This window comes from Equus quagga, chromosome 17 (assembly GCF_021613505.1).
Source record: "Equus quagga isolate Etosha38 chromosome 17, UCLA_HA_Equagga_1.0, whole genome shotgun sequence".
Lineage (NCBI taxonomy): Eukaryota > Metazoa > Chordata > Mammalia > Perissodactyla > Equidae > Equus > Equus quagga.
This window is the reverse complement of record NC_060283.1, coordinates 43,763,517-43,780,117: the sequence shown is the minus strand read 5'-3', so window position 1 is coordinate 43,780,117 and position 16,601 is coordinate 43,763,517. Positions and strand designations below refer to the sequence as shown.

Here is a 16,601-nt window from a genome sequence, read left to right as displayed (position 1 = left end):
CCATAAGAACCCTCTCTGTCAATGAGGAGAAGCTACTACATACCACACTGCAGCATCCGTGGCCTGGGCACACCTAAGTCTTCATAAAGAGTTTAATATACATATGTCCTTTTCATTATTCTACTAAGAAGAGACCGTAATTCAATGCAGCTAACTGAAACATGCATGTAAAACCATGGCTCTCAAACTTGGTTGCACATGGGCATCTCCAGGGAGCTTTAAAACACACTGACACCTGAGTCCTACCGCTGGAATGCCTGGCGTCATTGGCTTGGAATGAACTGGGTATCAGGACTTTTAGAGGCTCCTTAGAAAATTCTAATGTACAGCTACAGTTGACAATCCCTCGCATAGAAAAGAGAGAAGACTATAATATTCACTCTACAGCCAAAAAAAATGGCGGGGGGTGGGGGGAGCTGTCTTCATTCAATTGCTGTCAAGGTTTTGCCTACCTACCTAGCTACATAGGTCTAATACACTAACAGACCCCATTCTAATTGCAAGCAAGTGATTCTCCACAATCAGTGACCAAACCACATATTCCACACTTGGTGTCTGATGACCAACTACTGCAGATGTCAGCAACACCGTCCCAAAGCAGGGCTTCCTAACCTGGAGATGGAATCCAGGTGGTCTGTGAACTTGCATGGGAACAAAAACTATACCTCTGTTTTCACTACCCTTTCCTGGAAGTTCAGCCTTTCCTTCACTTATGAATATAGGCAATAAACCACAGCAGTATTGTCAGTTCTTGAAAGTTTGCACCTACTGGTATTTCCACATCACATTTCAGTTTCGCAGTCATCACCACTTTGAGATTATAGTTTAATAGATCTGCTGTTCCATCTAGGTATTTAATGCAATAATAGTGATGCATCCCTGTTACTATATTATGACTTTAATACTTTGATAGTTGTATTCTAGTAAAACTCATTCTGCTTTAATTGCACTTTACGTATTTAATACCATTATTCTGAGAGGGGTCTAAATGCTTCCCGAGAGCCAGTGCGGTCAGGAGTACCAAAAAGGGCACGCGCCCTGCCCTGAAGACGATGCCCCAAGCAGCCAGATACTGCACATTCGCATCCAAGGCCACCTCCACGAAAGGCCCTCTTAGGAGGGAGCCGGCGTGGACAATGCTGGCTCTTGCTTTCCCCTGCATTTCCGCAGATAAGACTTAGCCTGAAAAGCCAGTTCAACGCAGCAGAGAATAGGATGGGTTTTCTCTTTTTCCTCAGCTGCCTCTTGCTCTTGGCATTTCAGGGTGCCCCGACTGCCAGGCCGGTAACTCGAGCCTCCAAATTAATCAAAACACACAGCGCCCAGTTCAAGCCCAGGCAGACAAGCCCGGGAGCCAGACAAACTCTCCTCTGATGACCCCCAGGCCCCAACCTCTCAGCCCCGCCCGCCACCCTGCATGCCTCACCTCGGATGCCACGCTTCCTCCGCTGCCTTCCCCCGTCCCAGGCAGGTACCGGGCTCTGGGGCACTAATTGCCCAGACTGGCTGGGGGGTGCCTTACCCAGGGGTCGCCCGCGGCGCCGGGAGCCGTTTCCTCGCCCGCCTGCGCGGCGCGCACCTCCCGGCCCCGCAGCGCCCAGATCCACGCGCGCCCTGGTGGCCTTCACAACGCGCTCTCACTGCCAAGTGCAGCGGCTGGAGGAGGGTTGGAGAAGGGGAAGCCGCGAGATGGCACCGCCGCAAGAGCCGGCAGCGAGCGGGGCCGCCCGAGTGCGGACGCCCGGCGCGCCTCCCGCTTAATCTGGGCACGGCCTCTGGCCACTCCCTCCACCCCGCTCGGTCGCCTCCCCTTCGCACACCCCCAAAATTCCCCACCTCCGTCCCGCAGCCCCTGCCCCGCCTAGGCCTCAGGAACTTGGAAGCATCACCTTCTTAACCCCTTACCCAGGATCCGCGCCCACCTGCCCCGCAGGCGTGCAGCCCTTTCTCCTGGGCACGATGCCCAGGTCAGAGGGACATTGCCTGGTGAGTCGGAAGGGAGGGGGAACGAGGGCGGGACCTGAGCCACTTCTTCCCTCCCTTGGAGCCACAGTCAAAAGCCTCTGTGGGGAGGGCCAGACAGCGGGCTGAGCCCTACAAAACCCGCCCCGGACCTGCTGGCGAGGCGAGCTTCCCAGCCGGGCTCCCCAACCCGCGCCGCGCAGGGGACGCGGTGGCCGGAGAGCCTGCGAGTCCCTGGACCCGCCGGGGCTCTGAGCGGGCGCCCACCATGCGCCCCCGGACGGCGCCAAGACCGCCTGCGCTGCTGCTGCCGCTCGTGCTGGCGCTCCTGGCGGCGGCGCCCGCAGCGGGCAAGGTGAGTGCGGGCCGGCGCGACGCCGGCCCAGCGCGCTGCGCCCCCAACCCCCGCTTCGCGGGGACACGCAGGCCCCACCCGCGGGGCGCCGTCCTTGAGCCCCTGTCTGGAGGCTGCGGGCCCCACGCGGGTCCCCGGGCGAGCAGCTGGGGACGCGAGCAAGTGGGGATGCCCGGGGAACAGGTGGAATGCGCGGGGCTGGAGGAAGAAGCAAGGAGGAAGCTTGTCCTGTTCCCTAAGAATCAATGGTGGGCGAGGGGGGCTTCCAGAGATCAAGAGAGAGAGAGAGAAAAAAAATAGATTTGGCCGGGGATGAAGACGTGAGAACACCGGATATAGAGACACGCGATGTCCCCTTGGTGAATCAGAGCAGGCAGCACGGCCTGGCAGAAAGCACAGAAGGCTGGGGAAGGAAACCTGTGCCAAAGTTCCAGCCCTGCCACTTCCTAGATGTCACCTCACACTGACCTCTGACCTCTCTGGGGCTAGGTTTCCTCCTTGTCTAAACTTGTCCTCAGCGTTGTTGGGAAAAGCAAATGCAAAGTTAATAGCACCTTAGAAATGAACTCAGGATAAATTAATCAGTCACTTTGATTTCTACTCGGAATTTGAGAGACCCTGGATTCATTTAAGTTCACCCCATATTTCTTATTCTCTGCAATTAAAAATAAATTGGGTGTTGTCAAAACTCTTATGACTCCTAGAGTTGGCTGACTTGATTTTAACTTGCGAAAGTGAAATTGAACTTTTCAGAGGCTTTCTGTGATTTTTACGCTTAAAAAATTTACTTGAGATGATAGCAGTGTAAGTTGCATTTCCGAGAATGAGTAGATGTTTTACAATTTCATGATTGAGATGATGGTTGGAAATCAATACTCACGTAAATGTGTTACATGGAAAGATTTTGAGAACCTACAGCCACCTGTAATCTAAGTATTTTTCTTTTAAATTAAGACATTCTGGATGAAGCTAAAACCCCTTCCATGACTGCCATACCTTCCCCCTCCCCTGTCTAAACAAAAGTATCCATTCTCACCATTTCAAGTTTCTTTCCAGACATTTTCTGTGCATTTATGTACACATAGATGGATCCACAAACACTATGTGTTTTTGTTTGTGTTTTTTAATATAATCGATACCATATACCTATGCTGTATATATCCTTTTGCAACCTACAGATCTGTCCATGTCAATATTTAAGATAGATTTGCCTATCTTTCTTTTTGCCTTATTGCATGGTTCTCCACAATATGAATATGCCAAAGTTAATCAAACCACTCCCCTATCAATGTACATTTAGCTTATTTAGTGTTTTACGTTCTAAAGGATTTTGCAATCCATGGAATCTCTTCAAGCAGCTGGTTCTAACAAAGATGCACTTTGCATAGACCGGGAATGCGCACCCCAGGTAGCTTAGTACTTCTGGGCATGATGGGTGAAGTCAATGTAGATTGTCTACCAGCTTTAATCCAGGAACAACTAGATCAACAAGCAAAAAACCTAAAGGAAGTGTATGTTGTGGGAAGGCCTGGGAAGGAGTTCCAGAGCGGGGCTTGCACATCCTTCTAGACTCCAAAGAAGAGGAGACATTAGGGAGGGATGGAGAGGGAGGGGAGGAATTACACGTGTCAAGATCAGCCTGAAAAGTGATGCTCTGTGATAGTGCAACTTCTAATTATACCAATTTTCAATTATATTGTCATATTCCCTAGTAATTATTACATTTAAAATATTTTGTCTTGAGTTTGGGCAGATCTTTTTTATTTTTTGAGGAAGATTAGCCCTGAGCTGACTGTTGCCAATCTTCCTCTTTTCTTCTGAGCAAGACTGTCCCTGAGCTAACATGCATACCCATCTTCCTCTACTTTATATGTGGGACACCTACCACAGCATGGCTTGCCAAGCGGTGCCATGTCCGCACCAGGGATCCGAAGCCACGAACTCCAGACCGCTGAAGCGGAACCTGAACACTTAACTGCTGTACCACCGGGCCAGCCCAAGTTTGGCCGAATCTTGATGACTTTTTGCTGATATTATAATTAATCCATTTGTATTATTTTTATCATCACTTGAAGCAAGTCTTTGTTAAAATTTATAAGAATTATCATTTCCATTGCATCTGCTGAATTACACAGAAAATGTCATTAGAAACCGTGAAACCATCTTCTAGAGAAAAGGAATCACAACAAGTTAACTGAGAGCTGTGACACGGTGCCAGCATGGCTCCCTCCACAGGGTAACAGGTTGGGCGAGGCACTGGACCTCTCTGAGCCTCAGTTTTCTGATGTGTAAAATGAGGGAGTTGAAATCCCTGGTGGGGCCAGTAGGTGAGGTCATGAGAGAGGTATTGGGGTAAGAGGCAGTCTTTAGGGCCAACAAATTTTTGGCATTCTAGAATTCAGGCTCAAGAATACTAGAATCTCTGCTTTTTCAGGAGGGAATCTGGAAGCCTAGTTTCCATTAGAAATCTCAAATTCTAGACATTAGCAAATGAGTCAAAACTTTACAAAACAGTTTTTTTTAAAGGGCTAAACGAATATATAGCCAAGCAACATATAAGTGAGGGCTCAATTTAGCCTTTGGGCCATCATATTTATCATCTTTGTGCTGCACCAGTTGAAGATACATTTTGCTGCAAATTTCTTCAATTTTACTTTAGCATTTCTCACAACAGGGAGATAGTAGTGGTGTTGACCCTGCTTTCTGAGTTCAGACAGGATGGAACTGTCCACCCACACAGTTTGCTCTGAAGCCGGAGAGTGGACTCCCTCCCCTGCTTTGCTGCAGGCGGTTACTTCCAGGCCCCGTTGTTTAGCGCAACCCCAGATTTTCCAGCTCTTCCAAGCCCAGCTGGTCAACTTGAAACTGGGAGGCACTTTGCTGTTGCCTCAGGCAAGAGGTCTGGGAGGGGAGCTAGTGAGAAGTCCTTCTCTGGGATCTGGAGACCATGAGGTTCAAGGTTTGAAATACTATCACGGTTTGTCTTTCCTCTTTTTGCCTTAAAATTCCAGACAGGGCAGGAATAGGACTGGTAAACATCAGCAGTTGAATAACAGCTGCATTTAGGGAGGATGGTTTCTCAACTGATTGTGTTTTTAAATTTTAAAAATTAAGTTGAATTGGGAAACATTTCAAACAAACAAAAAGGAATGTCGCAGACACCAATTTACCTATCCCTGAGATTGAGCAAGTATTAAGCTTTGACCTGTTTGCTCTCACATCTCTCTCTTTAAAACTATATATAAATATAGAAAGCCATAAACACATTTTTTGCCCCCTCTTTGTGTGTGTGTGTTAGTCAACATAAAACTAAATACTGTATTATTGTTTTGTGATCCTTCAAATGTAGTAAATGGTTTCACATTATACATACCCATTGAAGCTTGCTTTGTATCTATGGTTTTTATCTATGTTGATACATACAAATTTTGTCTATGTTGATACGTACAAATTTGCTTTATTTATATACATTTAGATGTGATGGCTGACGCATACTATCCAGTTAGAGAAATAAAGTACAGTTTATTTTTCCATCCCCCTAAACACAGTAAGTTTGTTTCCACATTTTCATCTTACAAAGTGGGAAGTACATCTTTGTATATGTACCATTTGGATAACCAGGTTTTTAATTCCTAGGTGGAATTCAAAGAGGGCTCATAGACAAAGCGTATTTTAAATTTTATTGGGAATTGTTAAATTGATTTCCAAAATGCTTGTACCAGCAATGTGCCAGGGTATCTATTTCCTCAGATCCTCGGCAAAACTTGGTGTGCTTAGCGGTTAATGAGTGTGAAATAGGATCTTGTTTTGACTAGGAAGTTTGTGAATCTTCTCATATTTTAATTGGCAGTTTATTTCCCTCAGAGTGAATTGAATGGACGACTCTTTGCCTGTTTATCTGTTGTGGCCTTTGCCTTTTTTGTTGCTAATTAATTAGGGGTTATTTGTATATTTCAATACCAAACCTTTGCCATTTAAATATGCAGAAAATATTTTCTTCCAGTCTTTGGTTTATCGTTTCATTTAGTTATTGGTCCCTTCGTGTAGAACGTTTTTTTCATTATGATCTCAAACTTGTCCATCTTTGCCTTGATATTGTATGTTTTACATCTTGTTAAAGAAATCCTTTCCTTCCCTGGGATTATAAAAATCTTCTTCTACATTAAAAAAAAAAATTGTTTACAGTTTAACTATTTTAGGCTTAAGAACGTTAATCCTGGAATTGTTTTCTAGTTATGCGATATGATTTCATCTTTTTCCATATAGATAACAAAATATCCCAACATTATTTACTGAATGATTGAATCCATTCTTTCCCTCACTGCTTTGCAGTGTTAATTCTGCAAATATGTGCACCCAGCACTCACTCATATATGGTTCTGTTTATTTAGGGCTTTAACTTCTCACAACATTCTAGAGTTTTCTCTTTGTTTAATTCTAAATATTTGATATTTTTAGTGCTATTGTAAATGGTCTATTTTTTTAAATTTAATAATCTATTAAAGATATAGCAAAACGTAGTTGAATTTTGTATTTTGGCTTTGATCAAGCAACTTGGAAGAGTTCAAATGCATTTAAGGATAGAAAATTTCCCCCAAAATACTGCTTTAGCTACATCACACACCTTTTAATGAGCCATATTTTAATATCAAGTTCAAAATCTGTTCTAATTGATTTCCTTGTCTCATGGGTTACTTAGATGTTTATTTCTTAATTTCCAAACATAGGGAGATTCTCTACATATCTTTTTGTTGTTGAATCGTGGTAGAGATGATATTCTGACTTCAAAGATTTCTGACAAAGTCAAGATTTTTTATCATGTTTTTAAAATTGTAATGCATATGTACATGTATTTTTTATATATCCTACTCAGTGGATATTTAATCTGAATTCCATACCTTTTATCAAATCTTGAAAATTCTCACCCATTATTTTTTTCTATTCTCCTTGTCCACTCTCTCTACTTCTGGCATTCCTAGGATGTATGCTGGATCTTCTCATCTTTTCCTCCAATTCTCCTCACTTCTTGTATCAGATACCTTTCATATACCACTCAGATCCTCTTGGCCTCACCTTGCTCCTGGGCAGTGGGCACTTACTTTCCCCAGCGGCCAGCTTGGCCATAGACTTTATATAAGCACAGCCTGATGGTTCCTCTAGACTCCATCCCCTGGCTACCCCTTGCATCCTAGAAGTGTAGGCCATTAACACCTGTAGGGCAAATCTTTGACCAGTGGGAGATGGGAGCCATTGGGTAAATTCTTCTCTTCTCCCCACAGAAGACCCGTCCTGAAGTGCACAGGTTCTCACAGACTCTCCATAAGGCCAGTCACCAGATGTAATTGAGACCAAGTTGTAGCAAATTGAACTTCTCCCTCACGTGCTGCTTCCCTTCATGCTGCATTCTGTAAAACATCCTCACATCTATCTTCCAGGTTTTAATTTTTTCTTCTGCCATTTATAATTTTAAGTAGATTTTAAATCTGCTGTAGTTTTTAATAACAATGAAGAACTCTAGCATCATTCAACACAGGTTATACTCTCAGATGTATTAATTACTAGGTTTTAAATTTTTGTCTTAGTTTCCTCTTTTTTTTTTTTTTTAAAGATTGGCAACTGGGCTACCAACTGTTGCCAATCTTTTTTTTTTTTTTTCTGCTTTATCTCCTCAACCCCCCCGTACATAGCTGTATATCTTAGTTGCAGGTCCTTCTAGTTGTGGGATGTGGGATGCCTGGCCTGACGAGCAGTGCCATGTCTGCGCCCAGGATCCGAACCCAGGGCCGCCGCAGCGGAGCGCGCAAACTTAACCACTTGGCCACGGAGCCAGCCCCTCAGTTTCCTCTTTTAAGAAGAAGAAAGAATGGAAAGAATGGAAAGAATGGAAGTAACAGACCCACTTCAGGATTTTATGAGGATCAGATTACCTAACACACATAACACATAATTTACCATGCCTGTCACATCGTAATCAGTCAATAACATTAACTATGATTATTGTAATTCATTAAATCTTAGTTTTCAGTGACTGTTCCTACTTCTAGAAGTTCTACTTGAAGTCCAAGTCTGTCTGGGATTTTTTTTGTCTTTTCTTATAGTCTCCTCCTCCTCCTTTTTTTTTTACTTTTAATCATTTTACACCTACTTATTTTATATTATTTTTCTGATTTTTTTCTATTTTTTCAAAGTCTGGGAGTCTGTCTTGTTTCTTTTGTCTATTGACTCTCATCCTTGCGGAGACAAGGTGAGAATCTGGGGAAATAGGCCTCCTCTGTCATCACAGCCTGCCCCGCCCATTTCCCCTCATTGCTCGCAGATTGGAGCTGTCCTGCTTTGGGAGAAAAAAAGAGCAAAGTAGTTCTGTGGCTTCCATGGGATTTTTTCCCTTTAAGATGGACGTATGGAGTAATGGTTTGCGGGGAGGGGCAGCACCAGACATGCTTCCTTTGGTGTTCTCAGAGTCGCTGTCCCCCAGTTCCCTCCCACGGCTCGCTTCCTCCAAACACACTAGACTTTTATGTGATGGGATAGAGGTCAAGGTGGATAACAACAAACCACCAGCTTCCTCTTGCTGACCAGACTGAGGCCTTTCGTCCTTGAGCGTTTCTCTGAGGTTACAGTGGCTGGTTTGTTTTCAGGCATGATCCCTTGGGAAAACTATGAATTAATTTGTCCTTGTAATTCCCTTATAATTTTTGCCATGTTACCCAAAGCACAATAATGACTGCCTAGTGTTAACTATGAGTAAAGTGAACTTTGTTAATTATTGCAGTTGCTTAAAACCCTCAAGCCTGACAGTGTAAGATTCTGACGGCAGGGCTGTCTGGTTTGCAAATGCCCTGTGGTTCTTCATCCGTGTGGATTTGACCATACTCATGCCGTGGCTTTCAGCCAAAAAGCATCCATCCGCCACAGAGTACATTTTCCAAGATCCGTAAAAACACACAGCACTCAGAGCATTTTTGTTCTACAAAGTTTATATCTGGCCTCAGCCTAAACTTTTTCATCATAACAGACTTTCACTCTAGGTCATTTATTTCACCTCTGTTTTCAGTTTAAGGAAATAAGGAAACCAGAATTATATCAACTTCTTAATGGAATAGACATTTCCTGTATCAGCCCTACCACCATGGCCTTGAACAGTTACCGAACCTCTCTGAGTTGTCTTCATCTCTACAAATCTGATAAGAAAGCATCTGACTCCAACTTCTAGGTTTATCTCACGAGATATAATTGTTTGCTCTTGTCTTCTCGAAGCAGCCATGTCAGTCATTTCATTCTTTGAGTTCTTCATGTAACTGCCAATGATGACCTTTGGTTTCAGGTACATTTTCTAGCCAAGACTGAATTAAATTATATCAGCTCTATAATTTTCCACTTTACATGCTTTCATAAGTTTAGATAAATAAACATCTATGTCCATGTCATCCAATAGAAATATAATGTGAGCCATAATTATGAGCCACACATGTAATTTAAAATTTTCCAGTAGCCACATTAAAAAGAAACAGGTGAAATTAACTTTAAAACATTTTATTTATCCCAATACATCCATAATATTATCATTTCAACATGCAATCATTATTAAAAACATTAATAGATATTTTACGATCTTTTTTTCGTATTAAGTTCTCAAAATCTGGTGTCTACGTCTGTGTCTACAGACCAGCCACATTTCAAGTGTCTATAGCCACATGTGGCCACCATCCTGGACAGCAAAGAGCTATATAAATTGCATCCAGGTACAAGAGGGGGATACAGTCCATGAGCTCATATCTCTGAATGGAACATGTTTTGTATGATTATTTGCCACAAGAAATAAACGTGTCAAAATGACAAACTTTAACCAAAGACAACAAATCAGCATGGGTTGTGCCTAAATATCTGTGCAACTTTTCTCCAGAAAATTAAGATAGTTAGCCTTGGCTACAGTGCTTAAAGCTACACAAATTACCGTTTGTACGTATTTAATTATATTGCCCCATTATCAAAATGTGAGCACGTTACGTACGTGAAGATTTGAAGAAACGTCACAAAAACAGCAAACACTGAGGAACTCATTTGGAGTGGAGAAAAGGAGAAATATGTAGAAAACCAACGTGCCATACTTTGCCTTTCATCTTAAGCCAGAAACTAAATTATCACTAGAATTCAGCCAGGTAACAACAGGTTTAGTGTTATCTTGAACAAATGACTTCGAAAAGGATCTCGATTTTTCTTATCTGAAAATGCTGGCACTATATCTACTGCACATAAAGTACTCAACACAATGCCCAGTACAAAGCAAGTACTCAGCTTTTATATTCTAGCTAGAATTATTTTATTATTATTATTAAAAGCAGGAAGGGGAGAATAGGACAGAGACGTGAGCATGTGGCTAGGTGCTGGGCATTCACTGATAAACAAAACAGTCTGAAGGGCTGGCCATAGTGGAGTTGGGAGTCTAGGGCACAGGGAAGAAAGACAACACCCAGGAAACAAACGTGTAACTATGGATTGTGGTGCCTGTTAGGAGAGAATAAGATGTGCAGATGGGGAAGGAGAGGTTTTACCCTGGCTGGAGGTGGTTGGGGAACACATTTCTGAGGAACTGGCTCATGGGCTAAGGCCTGATGTGGAGACAGCCTTGGGAAGCACTGAGGAAGTGGTCCAGGCCGGGCCTCTCCACGGTGGAGAGAGGAGAGACACTTCCAATTTTATGGTTCTGGGGTTGTCAAAGAATGAAACCAAGGCCAACAGAAGTTCATAAAAAAACGAAAAAGAGAAAGCTGAGTTTATTTACTCACCATGAAGGAAACGCATATGCTGAATATTTTGCTAGAGGTGGGGCGAGGGTGGGAAGCAGGGAGTCAGGGTGCTCCAGAGCGGGTGGGCTCGTGATATTGTGTTAATTAAGGATGGGAAATTGCTCACTGGATAAGGTGGAATAGGTTCACAGGACTGTATGTGGCCGATCATCCTGTAATTTTAATGTTTGCACTTAACAAATTAATGTTTTAACAAATAAGAGACATGCAGTGTGTTTACGCCATTCCCAAGACAATTGTTGCATTAGCAATGGATGAGTAATGAATTCACACTGTGACTTGGAAATGGGCCCACGTATAAAGTGATGTGATGAAAACGTTCTTCTTTCGTTCCTGTTGACATGTCTCTGTCATCCTCTCCTCAACCTCACTGGGACGGGTCTGAATTTGCCAATGTGGCTGTGAGGCCCTGGGCTGGAAGGTGAAGCTGGGCCAAACAGCCCTTGTCCCAGCTGACATAGGCCCAGGCCAGAGACAGCTCTAAGCCAGGGAAAGATGAAACCCAGTTAAGGATGTGGAAGGAAGTGAAGAGCTCTTCACGCAGAGGACCAGTAGTGCCAGCCTCCCCCGGGCTGGTTAGAAAGGCAGAATGTCATGATGGGCCCCAGCCCAGACCTCTCCAACTGGAATCTGCATTTTAACCAGCTCCACAAGGCATTCCTGGGCACATTATTGGCTAAGAACTGCGCCAGCCTTGTTAAGGACTCTGGAGGGTCCTTCAAATGCAGTGGAATGGCGCTGGAGTTTTCAGAAGAACAGTGATGTAATCCCGATTTTAAAGATCTGTATGGCTGACACATGGAGAAGGTTAACTGCTCTCTCCTTGGGAACCCAGCCTACGCAAGAGAGAAGTGACAAAGCAGGGAACAAGTCTTGTTGGCGCTTTCTCTTTGGTTCCTGGTGCCTTGGAAGTCAGAAAGAAACGGAGGAGAACCAGTCTAGCTCAACCCAGCAATTGCTCAATCTGTCTCTGTTAAGTGACTCAGTGCAATTAATTTGATAACCATTTATGTACAGGCAGAGGTCTGATGCTCTGTACACACAATGTCAGGCTATCAAAAAATGTTTCCATATATCATGATGGGTATTATATATGTGTGTATGTGTGTGTACAGATAAATACACATACATATGTTTAAAGAGTCTTTGATATTCTCAGCATTTTGGTATTAATTATTGCAGTGAGATAATAGGAAAAACAAAGTAATTCTCAGAGCTATTTAAAAAGTAACTGTATAAAAATCTTTGATTTTTCTGACAGTAGTTTTGGGGTAAGTTAGGAATTTTTCATTTTTAATCTTTAAGATGGATGTTTGTTAATTAGATTGTCATTCCAAATTGGTTTCTTAGAGAAGTGATCCTAATGTTTAAAAATGAGTTCAAGTCTATTTAGAAACCTTGGGAGATTTGTCATTATGTAGACAAAACAGTCAGGTCACTGGGTTTTTTTCCCACCAGGATATTTTGTTGTTACATGAACTTCTCAGGGAGAATGTTCTACAAGTGGAAAGTTGAGAAATCTGTCATATTTTCCCTTTGAATCAAATGACAAAGAAAGTCTGGAAAGACCCAAGGCAACAAGACTAATATTCATTTTCTTTGTTTAATCAGATGATAGGATAGTTTTATGCTGTTTATTTATGTATGGTATTGGGAAAGCTGAAGAGTTCACATGCCAGCTTTAAAAAAAAGTTTTTTGTGTTGTACAAAATTTGGAAAATGTTTAAAAGTGCAAATAGAAATATAAAAATAGAAACTATCCATATCATATTACCCATAGATGACTACTCTTAACATTTTGGTCTATTTCCTTCTGAACTTTTTTGATTCTACTTTTTTTCATCTAACGAGCGACTGGTGAAAATTTTCTGAGTCGTTAATTATTCCAAGTCTCATTTTTAAACATCTGCAGAGTATTTCACTGTAGGCTGTTACCATAATTTATTTAATTAATACCCTTCTATTGAATATTTTGGCTATTTCCAATTGTTTAAAAGTAATGCTACAGTGAAACTTCTCAAAGGTAAACATATACTAAAATTATATTTTAAATAATTTTGTATGTAGAAGCTTTCTTATCAAATGTCTGATTTTGTGCATTTATGAGTAAGATGACAAGGTAATATCTTTCCTGATCTACAGATGAGGGTCTGGTCTGAGGTCATTCATCAAGTTAGTAGAGGAAGTGAGTTTAGAATTGGGAGTTCTGGTTATTAAGGCTCTTTGGTAAGTCTCTTTCCTTCCAGAAACTTCCCAGATAATTGAAAAGTAGTGTCAGGTGCCACTTTATTCATCATTTAAATAACTAAGTGATATCTGAGATAAGATTGATTTTAAAAATGCTTTGGTTATCAAGAAAGAATGATTCCTGACATTATTACCTTTTTACAATCAAAACATCAATGGAATACTTTTATTTACTGAAATATTATTTGTTTCTGCAATCTAGAAAGAGCTTATCCTAATTCTGTGTTGCTTCCCCTACTGATCTCCTTGAAGACAGTTGTCATGTCTTATCCACCTTGTGGTTCCAGCTCTTGGCATCACACTTGGTATTACTGGTCCTCAGTGAATGTTTATAGAATTGGACCAGCATTTTATTAAACACTAAAACTAAGAAGTCAATAAAGAGTTAGTAGATTCTTGAATCCCGTGGCATAAGAATAAAAATAAACCATTATTTTCAGATGAAATAGTGAATGCTTCATGCATTAATTCAGCTAGATGCTGGGAACATGGTCCCTCCTACCCTCATGGAGTATGCCACCAAATGAGAGGTTTAGTTAAGTCTGCAGACAATAACAATAAAATTATGCATGCTATAACAGGGGGAATATGGGGAAGCAAAATTTGAGTGGCATTGAGAAGGAAGAATAAAGATCAATAAATATACAGAACAGTGAACACGCAGGCTTTGCATTAAGCAAATATGTCAGGCCAATGGAGCCAGAAAGGAGTAAGATTTCAGTGGCTTAAAAACATAATTTATCAAGTAAAGTACTTGAAAATGTTGGAATAAGCGCAGAAAACAGCATGTAGTTGCTGGTGGTGCCTTTACCCTCTTCCAGCCTCTGCCCCAGCTGGAGCCCTTTTCAGCATTTAGCAGCTGTGCTCCAAGGTTTACACACAGACTGATTCTCCTTAGTTTGCCATGTTAGGCAAAAGCAGATTCTGCAATCTCTTCCAAAAAGCGATAAAAACTAAGAACAGTACTATATCTGAAATCTCGTCAGATAAAGTTCCTACCGGTTGGAAGCCAGACTACATGCCACACAGGTGCCAATGCTCTCTAATTGCTGCAGATATGGCTGGAGAAGCCCAGGAGGTGGATTTATCCAGCCCTGCCTGTTCCTGAGGCTGTGCCCCATGGAATGAGTTAGAGTTTCTGCTCACTGTGACCTGCTCTGGCCTTTCAGAGATAGAACGTTGAGAACCCATGTGACCTAAATAAGCAGCATCCCCAGACCCCAGGAGGGTAGTCATGCAGGCAAGGACATCTGAGGCACCCTGCCATCCAACAGAGGCAGTGGCCGGCAGCAGTAAGAGCCCCTCATTCTGTGCCAGAAGAAAGACACTGTTGTGACAGCTTGGGGCAAATCACTTGAATTTCAAGACTCTCCATTTCCTCAGTCACAGAATGTGGCAGATGAAATCTACTCCTCGTATCTCCAGAAATAATACAATTGAACACATTTTGTACACTGAAAAGCATTCTATAAATGCCAAGTAGTGTTGAGACAGGAATGAGTTTCAATATCAGAAAAGCAATAGTCCAAATATGTTTCTTATACTCATTTAATTCTCTTGTTATTTTGTGACCTAGTATCAACTTCCTGGAATGTATTAAGGAGTTTCTTATTTTCAAAAATATTATTCAGTGCATTCTTTGCTGCTGGTATTTTCTAATAAGATTGTTTGGGAACATCAGCAGAAATGGCATCCTCCCTTAACAGTGACCCATTAAAAAAGGAACAGTTTATTGACCTTACACCATCCCGTGAAAATACTGATGCTAAAACTCGGCCAATGATTGCATCACTTTTATGATGACTTTCCACATACCTCAACTAAGATACCTGTTAATTAGAGAGCTAATCCTGGGTGACATTTAATATTAATAATTTATCCCTCTCTTTAAAATATAGGCCCTTTGACATGTGTTTAAAAGAGAAGCCCTGTAACCAGGTTTGGCACACAGCCTCTTTCAAATTCCGTTAATATGTGATCAACGACAACAGGGTGGAGAGTGTAAATTCACATCGTGCACATTCACTGAGCACCCAAGTGCAATGCACTGTACTAAGGAAAGTCTTGGAATATTCTTTAAACAGAGGATGGATCCTTGGAAATTTTCAAAATGAAGTTGTTGGAACTAATTATCAGACTTGGCAAAAATATTTTTTCTATGCTGATCTCTTCTTCCTAACAATAAAACTAATATAAGTCAGGGCCAGCCCAGTGGCGTAGCGGTTAAGTCCGCACGTTCCGCTTCTCGGTGACGGGGGGTTTCGCTGGTTCCGATTCCGGGTGCAGACATGGCACCGCTTGGCACGCCATGCTGTGGTGGGCGTCCCACATACAAAGGAGAGGAAGATGGGCACGGATGTTAGCTCAGGGCCAGGTTTCCTCAGCAAAACAGGAGGACTGGTAGTATTTAGCTCAGGGCTAATCTTCCTCCAAAAAAAAAAAAAAAACCTAATATAAGTCCATTTGTCAATATTCAAGTATAGTAAGTATAAAAATAAACAATAAGTACTCCTAATATAAAAACCTTGAGGTAGCCAGCGTTAATATTTTGATGATGTATTTATGTAAAAATGAAGTCATACAACATATGGCATTTTTTATTTTGCTTTTTTGACATTATATTATATTAGCATTTTCTCACATCATTAAATATCCTTTAAAAATGAATGCACACCATTCCATCATGTTTATATACCATAATTTAAACTAAATTTTTGATATTATAAACAAGGCTATGATGAATTCTTGTCTACATATCTTTTTATAATAGACTCATATAGTAGAATTATTAATTAGATCAATTGGCATAATTTTTTGCTTTTTGTATACCACAAATTTTACTTGTCCAATAATAGACATAGTTTTAATATTGATAAGCAAAAAGAAAACAAAATTACGTCAAATCCTGTCATATAAATATAACTAGAGTTAATATTTTGATAGGTATTCTTCTTTTTTTAATTTAATCCAAAATATGATTTGGTGTGTAATGTGAGCCGAGAAGCTAAATTTTGAAAATTTCCCCAAACTAGCCAATTTTCCCAACGTTATTTCTGTAATAATCTACTAGTCTCCCATTGACGTCTAGTGATCTCAGTTTTGCCCAAAACTGAACCAAAAGAGTATCTTGAATAGAGACAGGATTTTCTTAGAATACAGATCTGATGATGAGCTACACAGCTAATGGCCATAAATAAAATATGGGGTTTACCAGTTATTTTCCTTGTTGT

At 41.6% G+C, this 16,601-nt stretch overlaps 2 protein-coding genes across 5 annotated transcripts in view; one reads left to right on the top strand and one right to left on the bottom strand.

Annotated features, from left to right (window-relative positions):
* The window catches only part of COL4A4 (collagen type IV alpha 4 chain), a 123,054-nt gene extending 121,291 nt beyond the window's left edge, over positions 1 to 1,763 (bottom strand). For 2 of the 3 annotated variants that reach the window (XM_046644939.1, XM_046644940.1), the window contains exon 1: positions 1,427 to 1,763. The gene's annotated coding sequence lies outside the window, so the exon portion shown is untranslated. The remainder of the gene's footprint in view (positions 1 to 1,426) is intronic. The other variant, XM_046644941.1, reaches the window with a different exon arrangement.
* Positions 1,764 to 1,862: 99 nt separating this feature from the next.
* COL4A3 (collagen type IV alpha 3 chain) overlaps positions 1,863 to 16,601 on the top strand; it is a 129,538-nt gene continuing 114,799 nt past the window's right edge. The window contains exon 1 of one of the 2 annotated variants that reach the window (XM_046644948.1): positions 1,863 to 1,986. In XM_046644948.1, the coding sequence (XP_046500904.1) occupies positions 1,960 to 1,986 (27 nt within the window). In that variant the 5' untranslated portion in view covers positions 1,863 to 1,959. Of the gene's footprint in view, positions 1,987 to 2,037; positions 2,318 to 16,601 lie in introns of those variants that run through there. The other variant, XM_046644947.1, reaches the window with a different exon arrangement.